The sequence below is a fragment of the Dipodomys merriami genome, unplaced genomic scaffold (assembly GCF_024711535.1).
Source record: "Dipodomys merriami isolate MVZ:Mamm:240054 unplaced genomic scaffold, mDipMer1.0.p SCAF_3, whole genome shotgun sequence".
Lineage (NCBI taxonomy): Eukaryota > Metazoa > Chordata > Mammalia > Rodentia > Heteromyidae > Dipodomys > Dipodomys merriami.
Genome location: NW_027204492.1, coordinates 24,536,956 through 24,555,318, shown reverse-complemented (window position 1 = coordinate 24,555,318; position 18,363 = coordinate 24,536,956). Strand labels below are relative to the sequence as shown.

General features: G+C 37.4%; 1 protein-coding gene across 4 annotated transcripts in view; it reads left to right on the top strand.

The window, feature by feature from the left end:
* Gria3 (glutamate ionotropic receptor AMPA type subunit 3) overlaps positions 1-17,643 on the top strand; it is a 288,699-nt gene extending 271,056 nt beyond the window's left edge. Inside the window, exons 14-16 of one of the 4 annotated variants that reach the window (XM_070039784.1) lie at positions 7,593-7,707; positions 10,251-10,498; positions 15,470-17,643. In XM_070039784.1, the coding sequence (XP_069895885.1) occupies positions 7,593-7,707; positions 10,251-10,496 (361 nt within the window). In that variant the 3' untranslated portion in view covers positions 10,497-10,498; positions 15,470-17,643. Of the gene's footprint in view, positions 1-7,592; positions 7,708-10,250; positions 10,510-15,469 lie in introns of those variants that run through there. The other 3 variants (XM_070039786.1, XM_070039785.1, XM_070039787.1) reach the window with 3 other exon arrangements.
* Positions 17,644-18,363: the final 720 nt, after the last annotated feature.

The window sequence follows — 18,363 nt, the reverse complement described above, 5'->3', positions numbered from 1 at the left end:
CTTTAACCCAAATTGATATATTCAGCATAGTGTCTCCCTTGATCCCATTTTCTCTGTTAAAGACAAACTGGATAACAAATATTCCCAGAAAAAATAAGCTAAATGAAATAACTCAAAACCAGTAATGAATTTGAATTTCCATTCTAGAAGCAGATGCTGGACAAAGGTCTATTCTGGCAGAAATCCATCAGAGAAATTAATAACCTGTGGGCTATATCTTTCAATTTAAAAGCACATCATATGGAAATGTCACTGACTTTACCCACATATCACTAAGTTGCTTCTGGGGCTGCTATGTTAGCAACAACAACTCATCAGAAGGTTTCAGTCACTATCATTGGTAGGCCCTTAGTAAAATGACCCATAATTTTCAACTCCAAATATTATATTTATGCATTATTGAATTAGTTCTTTGCAATTACCTTAAATTCTGATCCAATTAGAAAGATGTTAAATAGGTATAAGCTACATTTGTGAACTACATGGTTATAATACTCTCTCAGAGATGGTTCTAACAGCCAACCATTGTAAATTCTGCAAATCATTGTACCCACCCTTGTAGAATGAGAATCATTTGGGTGGCTAGTGCCTAGTGACACCAGTGGCTATATGTGCACCTGTTCCCAGGGTGTGGAGAAAGCGGAGGCTAAGACTGAAATTGTTTAAGCCCTCATTCTCCTGAAATCCTCCATGTAAAAACTGTGAAAAGAATAGGATAGTGTCTTTTTGTTTATCTCAAGACACCAGCACATGGCTTCCAACAGCTGCCAATAGGCAGATAAATTTTTTGACTGCCCACATTTCAGATTTCAGAAAATAATGTGAAGGACCACATAGAAAATTCTATCATTTGACAAAGATTCTTCTCTTGCGCCATCATTAATTGCCTTCAACTAAATAAAGACCAACCTGCGCAGAGATGTCTGTGCCTGCTTACACATGCCTGTTATATTATGAGCACTGCTCAGGCTTCTCCAGAAAAGCTTGGCATGAATGACTGAGAAAAGGTGACTCATCACCATGTGAGTGATTAAGAAAGGCAACTTGTTATTATGAAAACCTGACATACCTTTAGTTTAAAAAGTCAGGGAGTGGAGGATGACTATTTTTCCCTCCATTGGGTTGAAGATACTTCTGAAAAATTCAAGTAAGCACTACATAGGAAGAAGCAAGTGTTGGTAACTTGAAACAAGATTTTGCAAGTAGGATAAGAAGAAGGAAGGACTTCCTGCTTGGGTTGGGAACAATTTTATTAAAATTTCTTTTACTTCTCTGTGATCTTATTTTTCTCTCTAACTTACACAATTGAAGATCTTCTGGAATCATGAATTAAACAAGCATTTATTTGATGTTTAGATGTCACTACTCAGAAAAGAGACGAACATATTAAAAGTAGACTATATCTCACAGTCTCTCAGGTAGATAAATCATACTAGATTTATCTGAATTCCTATATTTTTCAGGCTGATAGCCATGTTAGTAGTATAAATTCTTATCTTGACCTTTCCAGGATCACCAGATTATTTAGAAGAATAAAATGGGCAATTGATCCACAAACTAAACTGTTGGAACCCAACTTGTTTCAAGCAACTTTATCTAAGCATTTCCTGAAATCAGAATTTTTAAATAAATTATGATGCTCTTTCAGAATACATAAAATCTTGTTTTGGTTTTTACATAAACAATATCTACCTTTATCGAAAAACAACAACAATGGCATTCTTACCCTAAAGTTCTCTTTTTATGGAAAGGTTTCCATCATTGAAATAGCATTGATTCTTTGAAATGGCCAGTTGGTATATTCCAGTAATGGAGCCGAGAATCTAGACAGCCATCACCTGGAGAAGAGCGCAGATTTTGTAGTTGAGTTGTTGCCAGATATGGATGGCAGAGATAAGAAGAAATTTGTATTAACTAGTCGTTTTCTTCAAAAAATAAAAATATCTAAGTCCTTTACATTTCAATATTATTTCTACATTAAAAACTAAACAATTGTCACTCCATCACTAACCCTCACATTTAGAATCTACATGCTGACATGACTACCTAATTCACATTGGTTCAGCTCTCAATATCTATTCAACAATCACATGAATTTTTTGACTTGCATGCCATTGAGCATATTCTTCTTAGGGAAACTTTATATTCTTCCCCTACCTATAAACATGTTCAAACAAAATAGAATGAAGAGTTATAGTGTGTAAATAATCTTTTCTTCATTCTCATTTCTAAGGAAGATTTGTATTTCAACAAAGCATTTTATTCAAACTTAAACATGTGAATGTTCTCACAGTAAAATTTCAGGTATTGGTAAAGAAAATATGTTTGACAGGGGGACATTCATAGATCCTTTGAAATTCTATCCTAAAGCCCTTGTATTTTTTTCTCTTAGTATAGTGACCCATGTATTTGTCTTATGAGGGCTCTACTCACCAAAAACTTCTAGCAAGCCCCTCAAAGAGATAATACTTGACTAATTTCCATGATCGAAATCTGACCTACTTTGTTTAATTCTTTCTGTTCTCTATTGAGGTGAGTACAATAAATATTTCTGACTTATAATTTTCTCAGGTATCAGTTAAGGGCCTGCAGTAATTGCTTGAAACATTACCCTGGAGACATATTGCTTCATCACAGTGAAAGGCCCCAGCTGCAAAATATGCCCTTCCTAGGTTGATAGTTATTTGGAGAATGGTGGTCCCTGAAGAAAAGAATCATTATGGATATATAAGGCTGAAGAACTGGAGAAAGCACACTATAGCATGAATGAATATTAATGTTCTATCTGGCCTAGCCTATAACTTACTACACAAATATGAACAAATTTGTTCAATCCATCCATGCTTCAAAATCTCTATTGATAAAGTAGAGACCATAAATCTACCTTTTGGGGGTGATCACTAAGCATAAACCATAATAACAATAATTAATATGATCACATGAAGGTACTAGGCTGAAAAATAAAAGATGTTTCTTGAGAAAAGTATCTAAGCCGAGAAACATACATAGCCAGGATCCTTGCCTATGAGAAGCACACAAATTAGTAGAAGTTATAAAACATGGGCAGAAACAATAAGTCAGAAACAATAAAAGATGGTATGGGAAAGAGAAGACATTAGAAGGAGAAGCAAAAATGGCTTCCTGCAAATAGTGACATTTAGAATGACCAAATATCCACCTAATTCCCTTTTCTTTAAAATACTATACTTCAAAATGTGTGTCGGGGGCTGGGAAGGTGGCTCAGTGGTAGAGCGCTTGCCTTGCATGCCTGAGCCCTGGGTTCGATTCCTCAGCACCACATAAGCAAAAAGAAAAAAAGCCGGAAGTGGCGCTTTGGCTCAAGGGGTAGAGTGCTAGCCTTGAGCTGAAGAGCTGAGGGACAGCACCCAGGCCCAGAGTTCAGGCCCCACGACCGGACCCAAAAAAAAAAAAATGTGTGTGTGTGTGTGTGTGTGTGTGTGTGTGTGTGTGTGTGTGTGTGTGTGTGTGTGTGTGTGTGTGTATAGGAGAGAGTTGATTGGCTTTCACTTGACAATGCATCCAATAAGGTACAGAGAGAGAAAAACCTATGTAGATTTTTTTTTCTAAAGCAGGGGGTAACAATGCTCAAGAGGAAATGTACACTCAGTACCTTATTTATGTAACTGTAAGCCCTCTGTACAGTATCTTTACAATAAAAAATATTTTGAAAAAGATTTGGTAGAAAAATGGTGAAAAACACCAAATTCAATGTGTTTAAATGATGCAACAAACAAGCAACCACATAAAAATTTCCCAGTCAAAAAAAAAAGCAAGGTTTTATTTCACTGCCACATTGGAAATTGACTCTATCCCACTACTGTGGAGTTCTGAAAGATTTAGCTTTTAAAGTGTTCTTTCCTTGGCAGCAATCCTAACCTTGTTAAATGGCATTATCTGCGATTTCTGATTGGAGCTTCAATGTTCCTTAGGTATGCTACTGCTTGAAATGTTTGTTTTCGTTCCCCATGTTTTTCAGAAGTTATCAAAAGCACATTGGTTCCCTGCCAATTTTCATAAACTCTAGTTTTCTCCAAAGGTTAATCTCCTAATAGTGTGTTACTTGTCAGGGTTCTCTTGTGTCCTAGGGTAGCTATGAAGAGATCTAGATGCCTGAAGCTAGGTTTCTCAACCTCAGTATATTTGACTTATCTTCTACTAAATAGGATGTTTAGCACTATCTCTAGTCTCTACTCACTGGATGCCTGCAACATTGTCCCACCTAGTTGTGACAAAAAATAATTCTAGACATTGCTAAATGTTACCTGGAGTATACATAGTCCTCCCTCCTCTAGCTGAGAACTCTTTCTCCATGGTAACCTGCATTGTGACTGTGGAGGCCATGATAGTGAAAAGCAGCTACTCCCCATTCACAGAAAGGCACTGGATGGCCTAAAGAAGAGAGAGGCCATTTATCGGAAAGATATGGAATTGCTCGCATATTAATGCTGAGTTTTAGGCAAGCATGTGTGGTAGCAGCTGAGATCAGACCCGTGACAAAAGAAAAAGATTTCCCTCCTCCAAAATCTGTGCTTCTTAAACTTTGTCATTCCAAGACTCTTTCATACTCTTCAAAGTTATTAGGAATCCAAGAAAGCTTTTGTTTATGTGTGTTATATCTATTAATATTCACAAAATCACAAATTAAAGCTGAAGAATTTTAAATGCTGTATTCATTAGTTTAGAATATAAACTTAGTAGGTTGGCATACATATTATACTTGTATGAAAAGAATTACATATTTTCCAAGGCAAAAATGAAAATGAGAAGAGTGATGCTGTCCTATATCACTGCAAAGCTCTTTAATATCTGGCTTGATGTAAGAGAATTCGATCTTCATTTGTTTCTTCCTTCAATCTATGGTGATTTTTACATATCATGTAACTTCCAGGAAATTCTACTGTACAATGGGAGAGAGTAATGGTAAAAAAAAACAGCAAGTAATATCTTAGAATTACTCTAAAACTTTTTGACTTCACAAACTGACTAAAGGGCTTCAAGGATCCACCTTGGGTCCCTGAACCACACTTTGGAGAACTGCTCCTCTAAACTAACATGCAACACTTTCATCAGTCTATCTCACATAAGGGCTGGCAAATATCTTTACAAACCAGAATCTCTAAGAGGCCCTTTTGCAATAAAAAGAGGAAGCACAGAATGGAGGTGTGGTGCTGATTAGCTCAGGTCACCCCTCTGTCACTTGAAAACATTTTCCCCTACACCCTGAGACAACTTCAACATTGCTGTCTCACACCGGTGCCTGGTTTAAAGTTTAGTATTAGGGAACAAGTAGTGGTAACATAATAAGTGATAGGAGAAGAAAGAAAAAGCCACAATTGGTGGAGAGTAGGGGAGAAGGCAGCTCCAACATTGCTCTCAGGGCTACAGATGACCTTCTTCTCCTTTAAAAGAATTCTAACATTCAGCCGAGCACTGGTGACTGTAATCCTAACTACTCAGGATGCTGAAATCTCAGACAGCTCAGGCAGAAAAGTCTATGAGACTCTTATCCCCAATTAATCACCAAAAAAGCTAGAAGTGGAGCTGTGGCTCAAGTGGTAGAATGCTGAACTTGAACACAGAAGCTTAGGGACAATCCTAGACCCAGAGTTCAAGCCCGAGGACAGGCAAAAAAATCTAACATTTAACTTGCACAGCTAGTACATTACAGAGACTTCCAAGTTTTGAATGTCTTTTTGTTGCTTCATATTCTAAGCATTTGAGTAATCTTGGATTTAGGGTATTGATGGAAGTAACTTATATAAAGCATAAAAGGACCTCAATTGCCTTGTGAGATACACAATGCAGATATTCTGGCTACAGGCCCTGCAACTAACCAAGAAAGCGTCACCCGCTCGGCCACATAAAGTTTATAGTTTTCCAAAGCTCAAGTGCCCTGAAATTGCATATTATTTTAAAATGGTGATACCTATCTCAGGCTACCTCAAGATAACATAGCCCCTCTGCACTCAACAGCAAAGGAGGGGAAGAAAGGAAGTAGACTTTGGATATACCAGCCACGTATTTATGTCTACAGGAAGTCCAGATGGCAACTGGCTGTGTTAATACATACAGTATATCCAAAATAAATTAAGAAATTTTGTGATAGATCCATGGTTTGGTTACCTAAATTTGTATGATCACCTCCATTTAAGGAATTGATAGACCAATGTGTACTTCTATCAACAATGTTATTCACATGAATTCAACACAGTTTATCATCTCCCAATAGAATTATGCCACCCTCTCCGGACAATGTATTTTACTTATTAGAAATTTTTCATTTAAAATTCAATAGATCCAAAGTAGTACATGCCTGAAATTTTAGCATTGGAGAGGTAGAAAGAGAACAACCTTGAGTTCAAGACCAGCTTGGGCTGAATAAACCATTCAAGGCCAGGCTAAACCACCTAGGGAGAGCTTGTCTCAAAAACCTTTGAGACAAAAACAAAACAAACAATAAAATAAATTCAATAGCTCTAAAAAGAAAGATAATGGTCATTTATTCCTATTTTACAGCTAAAGAGAATCTCTCAGAAAAAAAACTATCCTATGATTAGTAGGTTTTCACATTTTTGCCCCATAACTCCAAATACAGTTCTTATACTTTAATTAGTGAAGGATCAAAGAAATGGAGCAGTGGCCAACCTCTTGGGAATATATGATTCTCCAAGTCTTATTTTAATAGAACATCTTACCTATTGCTCTAGAGTGCTACCTAACAATAGCAAAGTCAGTTTGCCACTTTACATCATGACATATTAATATTACATTTTGAAGCAATCTAGCCCATTGGTTGACCAGAAACACTTTAGAGAGAGAAGCAGTCAGTAACTCAAAAACCATCCACAGACCATTTTGTCCATAGTAAAAAAATACTCCACTTATCCAAAACTGAAAGGTTTACATCATTCCTTTAATACTAAGACCAGTTTGTGTATAAGAATTTAGAATGCATGCTTGTGAGGTGAGGATATGTATGTAGTATGATTGATTCTTTCAGAGATCATTGTTCTGTCTGGGAAACAAATATGTATAATTAGGGACAATTACTCAGAAAGCATGTTACTGATGTAGGTTCTATATTCTGTTCAGATTCATTTGTCTCTGTCCACAATACAAGAAAAAAAAATGCTTCCCTTTCTGGCTCCTCCCCTTCCTAACTCCCCTATATAACTTTCTTTCTGTCTGGAAGTACAATAAGACACCCGGTTAGATCAAACCTAACACACCTCCATCACAACGTTACTACAAGCTGCCGTCGATGATTGTCAGGTGAGGAGAGACCCTCCTCACCACACACAGCCCATCTGAGGAGTGCCTTTTTTTTCTATCCTCATTATTTAACAGTGTGTGCCGATTACTCAAAGCGATATGGGCAGGCCCTGGTAAATATAGCGTTGCTGTAGTGTTAACTTTTTATAAGGTAATGCTCAGGTTGCCTGCAGTGTCTAAAATTACTCTGTGGCCAGGGCCCCCTGCTTTATCGCTTTCTATAGTTTTAAAATAGTTTGAAGCTTGAATAACATAAAATAACATAATATAATGTTATTTATGTTATTTCCCACGTGAAGAACGCCTGTAAACCTTGCAGTATTGAAACTCAGTGAACAAGGCATCTTAGACAAGCTGAAAAACAAATGGTGGTACGATAAGGGGGAATGTGGAGCCAAGGATTCCGGGAGTAAGGTCAGTCGCTGAAGGTCTTTTTGTACTGATTAGCAATCACATTTTGACCCATTGTTTATTTTCTAACCCCAAATGGCTTTCCCTCCCAACACACACTCCCTGACAGTGGGACCCCTTTATAACACCAGCACTAAAGACATCAGACAAATGGCTGCCTCAGAAGCCTGTATATGACATCAATCATGGACTCTATGGAGCTGTTGTTATTATTAGGGAATTCAATCTGGCCTACTGCATATAAAATGCCATAAAATACTGAGCTGTGTTATAAGGAGGTTTTACTGTATTTCACATTTTAAAAGTTCAAAGAGAAAATATAACAATAGCCAAAAGAAAAGATCCAGTTGTGACAGTACTTTTTCTTAGCCTCTTACAGTGTCAGAGACTCATTAGTTGTAAATACCTTTGGTTCTTAATATATTATTTATATCATCTGAAAAAAAAACAATTGAATTAACAAAGACTGGTCTCTGTAAACAGAATGATTAGCTTCCTCCCAGCTGTCACATTGAATCCAGCATCTGTTTGGATCTCAAATCTTATTAATTCTGTCACATTTCTCTCTTCCAAAGGTGTCATTTGAATCTCTGTACGTAATACTTTTAAATTTTAGTCGCATGCTCCTTAAGGGTACACATTATCAGGATAACATCACATCGATAAGCATGAAACACTCTTCCCCGCCTCCTTCCTGCCCCCTTCACTCCCCTAAGAAAGTTCTTTTTAGTTTCAAGTTTTGCCTTTTCCTTTTTTTGAACTAATATTGTGGTATCAGTTAATCATTTCATGAAATGCCACTCATTTTCCCCGTGCAGTGAACCATTTTGCTACTGTTTTCTACATCCCAAAGCAGGGAATTCTCTGTTGGGAAACTTAAACACATAGAATTCAGTCCCGTTGTAGCTACTGTTATATGAGTTATGGTGAAAGACCTTTTCCCCCTTTGGATGCCATGTATATATACGAATATGATGACAGAGGGAGGGTTAACGAAACTGGTCCATGTCCTAATGGGCTATGGAATATCCTTGTGGTTAGCCTCACCAGTCTCCCTTATCAGATAATCTAACATTTCTCTGATCTAGCTGTCATTCATCCTAGAAGATTAATGATTTGCAAGGTTGTTGTGGACATAACATATACCCACACTTCCTCCCTAAATGCAATTTAATTTCAATTGGTCTTTTTATTAAGGCAAAACAAATCAAGGGTGGCTCCTATGAAAATAGGATCAGAAAGACATGGCCGTACTCTCTTTCCATTAATTATTTTTAATATACCAGGGATAGCTGGACCTTAGTATTGAAGGTCAGCACTGGCCATCATCTGCTCACTGTCTCATTTAAATAAGATGCTCCAAATCTTAATAAGTTGGGTATTCCATTGAAACACACTCAGCAGCAAAATGGTTACAATCCTTCTAAAAAGACTACAAAATGCTATTTTATTTTATTTTATTCAAAGAAAGACTTCTGGCCCTTGGTGTGTCCTACCTAAAGGTAGGGCTCATGACACCAACTTTTTTCTTTCCATTGTGTAGCAATTCTGTTTTTTGCTTTTTTGTCCAGGCAGATAGCTTAGTCAGATTTGTAGTTTGACCTGAAAGTCACTGACCAACTTCCTCAATTTTTCTCCCTATGTTAAATAAAAAGCTGATAATCATATTTTTTATTATTTTCTACATCCCCTGGAGTCAAAGCTAAAAATGAGCTGGATTGTTTTTCAGCTATCAGTCTCCTGGGAAAGCTTCCTGATTTCTGTGAAGTCAAGCCAGGGCCCAATGGGTCCTCCTCACAGTATTCTCAAACTCTCAGGAAGATGAAACTGAATGGAGTCAATTCTTTGTGCTGTGCCCTTGTTACAGCAGCACAAAGACTTGCTGCCCTCATTTTGAGTAGGATGAGAACTTAGCAACCAGTTCCCAAAGGGAGCAAGTTTTTAGTCACTGGGGAAAGAGCAAGGGTTAACCCTTTTTTAAACAAACCCTCATAAAGTAACTTAAAACCCAAGACTATCAGGAACCTCTAATATTTCCACCTGGTATCTTAAAGACTAGTTCTTACCAAAGTTTGTCGCAGGGATGAGAAGGGAGAAAGGGATATTGCAGGGCAGAGAGGGGAAAGAGTGCTTCAAGTTCCCAATGAAAAGTAACATTTGTAGAGATTATGTCACAGCTCAACTCTGGAAAATGGTGTTTAATGAGGCTAGCAGAAGAAATTATGCTTGTGTTTACTCTTTTGTTCCAGTGGCCAAGTGTTATCTTACATAGCTATTGAAATCCATTTTGAGGTACAAAAGGAATGGGGGCAAAAAAGGTATTTAGATGAGAATCAAAACTGTTAACAGAAGCACAATCTACCATCTTGCTAGCCATTGTAAAACATTAGCCAGTTACCAGAATTGAGCTATTACACCAATATTACACCAATATTTAGTTTTACAACTTTAGAACTATCCTATATATTGTATCCTATATATTGTATTATAATGTCCCATTGCCTTTGTTTTCCCCAAGAACTAATCGCATTGTTCATTTCTCTTAGGACAAGACCAGCGCTCTAAGCCTGAGCAATGTGGCAGGTGTTTTCTATATACTTGTCGGAGGTCTGGGGCTGGCCATGATGGTGGCTTTGATAGAATTCTGTTACAAATCACGGGCTGAGTCCAAACGCATGAAACTCACAAAGAATACCCAAAACTTTAAGCCTGCTCCTGCCACCAACACTCAGAATTATGCTACATACAGAGAAGGCTACAACGTGTATGGAACAGAAAGTGTTAAGATCTAGGGGTACGGTTAAGGTCTAGTAAACTAATCAGCCTTACATTATTTTTTTCCTTTTGTTCCTTACTTTGATTTAATGTTTTAAGCATTGTTTCTTTGCAACCATTCAACTCTGAAAACAATGATTTATTTTCTTGTTATGGAATCATGCTTTTCTAATAACATAGTTGGAATTAAATTACAGTTTGTGAAAGACAGGCATGATGGCAAAAACCTGAAATCCCAGTACTCTGGAGGCTGAGGCAGGAGAATCGTGAGTTCAAGACCAGTTTGAGCTAGACAGGAAGATTCTGTCTCAAAAAATAAAACAGCACAAATACTAAAGAGATCTATCAGTACTATTCAATAGAAAAACACATGAATTACATGTATAATTTTAAATGCTCTAGTAGTCACATTTTAAAAGGTTAAAAAAAAGTTAATTTTAGTCATGTATTTCATTGATGCCAATATCTCCAAAATTACATATTTTATACTTTTATCCATCTAATCTTAGAAATGCTAGCTATATTTTATACTTATGATATATCTTGACTCAACTCATACTACCTACATATCAAATATTCAATAGTCACATGAGGCTAGTACTTACTATGTCGGATAGTACAACTTTAGAAAAAACATTTGTTCTGGAACTGATGTTAAAATTAGAACTAGAATAATGCCCTGCCACCACAAGTAGCACAGGGAGTTGAAGTTCTCTTCAGTAAGTGTAGAATCCTCAAACAAATTTCTTAATCTTTGAGTTTCTTTGTTGTCCCTTCTTTGGAACTGATGCTCAGGTAAGTGTCTCTCAATGGACAGTCTAGGCTCCTTGCTGCTAGCCAAATACAAATTAATACTTAGGTGACCCTGATAGATATCAGACAACTTCAAAGACAAGTTTATATTAGGATAAAATTTCCACTTTGGAAATCTTTAATATATATTTATATCATTATCATCTTCAAGTATATATGTCATCATTGGCATGCCTAACTAAAATGGAATAGAACAACTAGAAACTTCATATCCCTTGTTTAAGATAGGGGATTTTGACCTCATGAGTAAATGTGTTTGAATATCTATGAAGGCATTTATGTTCTGACCTTTGTATATTTGACATTATAGATCTAAATTCAGACAAGTTTTAAACTTGTCATCCAAAGTCTCATTCATCTTTACCATAGAAAACATGATTTTGTTGAATGAAGTTGCTGGTTGTGCTTTCCTCTCACAGACTGCAATCTTTTGCCACAGCATCTTTAGTACAGTGAACTAACCTGCTGACAAAATGCTGGCATTGCATTGGTGAATGTTCAACCCATGGATGAATCTATAATCAGCACTCTTTGCATGCAAGCATTTAATGTCCCCCTGACTTTAGTCTGTAGGTGATATAGACCCATTAAAACTGGGAAACAGTTGGGTTTTTTTAAGGAGTAACTTTTTTCACATGATTGATTTCAATCTAGTCAATTCCCCCAAATTTTGAGATACCGATACCCAATAAAGTAATAATACATATTAAATCAGATGTTAGCTGTCTATTCCCTCATTTGAGATAACTAAAACCCAACCACACCAAATTATTTTCTCAACAACACAACTACATAGTAGTAGTTCCAGGTCTAGAATCAAGTCCTTCTGCCTCCTGTAGCTGTATTCTGTACTAAACCATGCTACTATTTTTAACCAGCCATGGCCTAGTGGTCTCCAGAAAACTTGAAACCTCAATGAGATTTTTTTGAATGGAGAGCAGATCTGAAGTCTCTGTCCTACTTAACCATAAAATGAGTCGTGAGGAACCTTAAGAAGCCTCCATATGCTTGGCTAGTGTGCATATGTCTTGTGCATTCTACACAAGATTGATGTTAAGCCTTTCCTGCTTTCACTAGAAAAGATTGTAATTTGGCTGACGGCACATATAGCTTCCAGATTCCACCAGTCATTCGATCTGAGAATCTATGTCCCTTTTCCCCAACTACCATAGTTTCTATTGCTTATTTAAAAAAAAAAACCAGAGTAGTTCACTACAAACGTCAATATGCACATTAATCATGTAGGAATCTTGTAAAAATGTGTCTTCATTCAGCAGATCTATGACACGTCCTCACGTTCTACATTTCTCACAAATCCAAGGGTCATGCAGGTGTTGCTGGTCCCAGCAGTGGTAATATTCTGGAGTAAATAAACTCAGATAACATAACTTAAGCAAAGGGAGGGGGGGAGATTAGAGGAAGGGAAGAAGGAAGGAAATGAATAAAAGGTAAAGGTAAAGCAAGAGAAACAAAAAGATAGGGTAAGGAAAGAGAAAATAAGAGAGGGAAGGGAAGAGAGAGGAGGAAGAAAAATAGTAGGGAGGGAACAGAACATTATAGTCCTAAAGCAGAGGCCTGAACCCTCAAGCCTCAAAGCTGGGAGGAAAATTCTCAGAAATAAACTTATCACAACTCTAGCTGCTCAGCTTTTTAGTTATCTTCCGTGATCCACTTTTGTGGAGCAAATTCACGTTAATTAAGACAAAAACTTTTCATTTTAATAGACACCAATGCCAACATGGTTAAAACTTAGTTAGGTAGCACCTGGCAGCAATCTCTAGTATAATAAGAAAACCTAGGAGACAGCCTCTGCAAATAAATCTGTCCTCAAGGCCTATGCAGACTCTAGACAAGAAGAGAAAGCCTCAGGCGATGCCATTAAAATCTCACATGTGGCAGTCAAAAGATACAAAGCAGGCTGAGCAGAAAACAGAACCTCTCTATTGTCTTCAGCCAGTTGATCATGTAACATTAGGGGAATGCTGGTAACAGAAAGATGATGCTCTTTGCCCATTCATCTTCCATTTCCCAAGAAGCTCTGAAATATCACCTAGTGACTTCTAATTTGTTACCTAGTTATTAGGCTTCTGTGTCTTTGAGTTGGCCTATTTACATCAGACTCTATTCAGGGTATAAAGCTGGAGAAGCACCATGAGGTTTTACTTTTATTGCTAATTATCAGAGCCTGCCCTGGGGGTTATGGTGTTAATAATTATTCAGGTTGAAATAATTCAGGGCAAATCACCTGCAAGAATATTATCCAGTAAAATCTGATTGATAAGAAGGAATCTTTAAACAATGAAGGAATCATCTTTCATATTCTATGGATGATAGTAAGGTCAGGGTTATTGAACTCATGGGACCTTGTGCCTCAGCCTCAGATCATGGTCAGCACTTACCAGGGAAAGGACGGCTTCATGACTCTCTGGTGCCTCTCTGAGTTACTGACCAACTGCTGGAAGCATGCCTCCCCCCAACCACCACCACCAAACACGCCCTGACAAATGACTGTCAAGTGCTGCAGACCCACTTCCCCAACTATAGGTAGACTCAGCTAGTTGTTCTCAGAAACAATTGCCTGATTGATGTTCAGAACTATGTCTGGATTCTTGCCTTCTTCAACAATTGTTTCTGAAATCCCACTCTTTGCAAGACTACAAGATGTCTAAAACTTGGCAAAAATATTATTCTTTTTGCTCTAAAACCATTCTATGTTGTCTCCTAGGAAATCCAAACTTTGTTCATGAAGTCTAGTTTCAAAATGATCAATTTTCTTTCTCTAGCCTATGCATAGGTATTATTTCCCTCGTAATATTGGAGTTTGAACTTACAACCTTACACTTGCACCTTTCTCTGCTGGCTCTCTAATCTCCAACTGAGACAGACACACACAGAGGCAGAGATAGAGACACAGAGAGAATATTCATCTTACACTGAATGGGGACAGAATATTCTGGACTACCACATTCTGAATAACTGAGATGGTGATGTTCTTTCTCCTCGAGGACTTTTTTTTATTCCAAGTGATAATATTTCTGTTATTACCATATTACCAGGGCATATAGGTAGTGAGAGATTAGATCCTTTTCTTAGAGTCATGGAACTAGATAGGGAAATCCCAGTGTGAAGAGAGAGAAGTGGACTTTTATAACTTCCTACCACAGATACAAAACTTTTCCAAGCTAGAGAATCATTTAACTCAGGTCCTAGGGGCTCCAAAGAACAGACTGACCACTACCATGTTAGTTTTATTCTGCCTTCCTTATGGCTCTTTGCCTTTAGGTTCACCTTTAACATTCTTCTTGCAGACGCTTTTATTCCAGGACCAATGGTAGATAATAATTATGTCATTCCTTTGAGCTAAATGCAAATTATTTTCTCAAGAGAAAAATAAATGTTCCATTAGTGTATAGGAAAAGGAATGGGAAGGGGATGTAGTAAGCTAGAGGAGAGGACAAGAAAGTGGTCCTTAAAATGAATCCCCTGCACTAGTTAATGTATCCACTAGTTAATGCTGCACCAGTAGCATCTCAATCAGGCCCAAAATGTCAGGACAAAGATCCCATGGAACACACATACAGATTCAGGGTCATTACTGCTCTGGCCTCTTTCTGGAATGCTCTGTCTCTTTAAATTTCTTTGTACTGTTTCAGACTTTAAAAAAACTAAGGTTGTAGGTATTAAGAGAAATAAGCAGTCATCTTTCTGATAATAAGCAGGAAAATTTCCCCTCACACTCAAAACAGATTTTAATTCAGTAAGCCATAAAACTCAATCCTAGGTTCTTTCTCATGGGTTTTGCCAACAGAAAACACACTTCAGTGTATTTCTCCCAAATGTCTCTATTTGTCACTAAAAACTTTCTGGTATACCTACACCCTGAGTGATTAAAGTTTTGAGTTAAACTTCATACAATGCTTCTATATTTCTTAGTACATTAATGCATATAGTAGAGAATGATTCTAATTCAATCTATTGCGTAGCACTTAGACCTAGTTAAAGAATTCAACTCTACCTATTGCCTAAAGTCAGCTTACTGACTTTACTGAGCTTACAGTAATGCAAGTTGGAGAAAACAGCCATGGTTTTTATCCAACCTAGATTGAGCCATAATAAACTTCTCAATTCTCAATAGAAAGCCCTTTCAAATTTAAATCCCCCCCACTTGCCTTTGCAGGTCCCTTCCCACTGGAGGCATGAGATGAGAGGAAATCACCGAAAACATGGCTGCTTCAAGGATCCTGAGCCAGATTTCACTCTCCTTGGTGTCGGGCATGACACGAATATTGCTGATGGTGCAATGACCTTTCAATAGGAAAAACTGATTTTTTTTTCCTTCAGTGCCTTATGGAACACTCTGAGACTCGCGACAATGCAAACAAACCATCATTGAAATCTTTTTTGCTTTGCTTGAAAAAAAATTAAAATAAAAACCAACAAAAAATGGACATGCAAGATTCCAGTATGCGAAAAAAATTGTATTTAAAAAAGTCAATTCAACAAAAGCCATTCTTTGATACCACTGCACAGTATACAAATACCATGTTCTTTAATACACACACGCAAATTTCAAATTCCAATTCAGCAAAATAGCCCCATCTTAGCTAAAACAATTAATTCTTCTTGATTGAGAAAAAAAAATCTGTCTCCCAATATTCAGGAAGACAGACTGGCATTTCTTCTAGGATCTGCTGACCAGATGTTTTTGGTATTTCCTGTTGGTGGTGAAGTTCTGTGTCCCCTATTTCCTTCAATGTTGCTGAAATGTGTATATCTTTAGAATGTAAATGCGACACTTAAGAAAATTCAAATGCTTTGGAAAGGGACTGAACGGTGACTTCTCTGTGTTCATGCAATGGTTTTGTGAAAATGATTTGCTATCTTCTCACATGGTAAAGGGTTTAACAGAGCTTTTGAAATTGACTCCCGTGTGTAGCAAGGGATGAGGCACTATCAGGTATACCTATCGGTGCTTTCCGAAAACGGATCCCGGGGCTTTCTAAGAAGCCTGGAATTTCAGCTCATAGATCTGTTTTTCTTGCTTCAGTGTGCATTTTAAGTCAATATTGCTGAGTATTTAGCATTGAGGTGAGGGAAATGCTGTCTATATTCCCAGACGTGTTTAGAATATCTTTCTCAGAATCAACACTGTGTTTAGCTCTGCTTTCTCTGCTAAGTATGCCTTTCAAGTGTACACCACGGAGACAGGACTGCGTTGCAAGGCGGGCCAGTGGGTTCAGACCACTCTTCTCGATTTGACTTGACTCTTGCTTGGTCTGTCTTACCAGCTGTTGCCTGTTACCACCCATGGCTCTCCGTCAGACTGCATGTGTCCTTTTCTAGTTTGCAAAGAACTAAACTGCATTCCCAAACCTATTGCTAACATGAGGGCCTCAGCATCACTCGCAGGTCCTTGCTTGGAGCAGTTTCACTACTGACTCTCAGAAGATCGCGCCGCTGCTCCATGGGCTATCAAGTAACAAATAGCATCATCAGAACAGTCAGAGGAAATAGTCTCCGCTCACTAATTACCTCCTATATAATGATGTATGCTTTCTGTAGTTCAGTAGTTTGCATTCATCAGTAACGTGCATTGGGAAGTTTCCAGACTGTAAAAACTAGGAGCTCGGCTTCATTTCCCAAGTGTGACTGACCCTTAGATGCTTAGTTGATCTGCTGCATATTTGCTCTTGTCTTCAGAAAAGAATGGAAGTCTCGTTCCCACGAAACATTTCCAGAAAAGTGTAATATAAACTTTCATTCCAAAAAATTGTGGTCATAAGCGAATAACTCACCTGTCAGATTTTAAATGGTATTGAACACAAAAGAAAGCTGTTGTGTTTCTGTTTTTGTTTTGTTTTCATGAAACTGTGATTTTCAACTTATGAATGCTATTATGTCCCAGTGTGGGAAGCTAATACTGTGTGAATACGAAGTTGTATAAAACAAACAAACCAACCTATACATAAATGTTTTCATAGGCACTGTATAAAGAGAAATGTATGTTTATTGACTCAAATCAGGTTTTCAAAGAAAAAATGTCACTGGGATAAAGAAGCGGGTAAATTGGTTTGTTATTTAAAAAAACAAACAAACTTGCATGTTTAAAAAGATGTTGATTGCTTCAAATTTCTGCTACTAACTTCAAGCTATGGGAGTTTGACGATAAGTCACTTGAGGATTTTTTTCCAATTCTTTTCTTTTTGTTGTTTAAGCTGTACTTCAGTGAACAGAAAAATTGCCAAGCAAACTAATGGCCGTAAAAGTGTAAATTGCATGTGTGGGCATAATTACAGAGCCTCATTGCTATGAGGTATTGTACAAAGTTTTAATACATTTTGTAAATAAATTGTAAAGAAAGAATTCAGTATCTCCACTTTGTTTCAAATTCACTTGACAGAAATGCCAAAAAAGCTACTATTCACTAATTGGCTTCCCCTCTGAAGCTTTGCCAATGATGTAACAATCATCTTTCTGGTAATTTTCACAAAGGATAGTTTCTTTTCCCAATTCAACAACCCAGTTGGGTTCAGACCCCTCATCTGAAATGAAGTCATATACCTGTACTGTGGGCCTTCCACTCCCATTCTTAGACTCCTCCACCTTTGTGACCCTTTCTTTTCCCCCACTGGAAAAATCTTTACTGCACAAAGTGCCATTGACTTAGAATAGGAAGAGAAAGAATGAATTTAAGACCATGGATTTTCTAAGATTTCTGAGGGAGAAATGAAAGGCTAATGATCAAGTCTGATTTGTAGATTCTGAACATGGAATACAAATATATCCAATAAATTAAGCTGGTTATGTGCAAACCAGTTTTACATTATGATCACCACGGAAAACAGAAAACAATAATAGAAGGGGAATACTGGGGATAATTTGCAACTGAGTCAGAAAAGAGGAAAAGTCCAGTTGAGTTATTAGAGAGATAAAGAAAGATACATGGGGGAGTTAGGGAGCAAAGAATACAAGACCTTAGAGAAGATCTCAGGTAAAGATTGTGATATAGTCACACTATGGTCAACTTGATCTATATTCTCCAGTATAATTAGTAGCATTTTCACAGTCCTC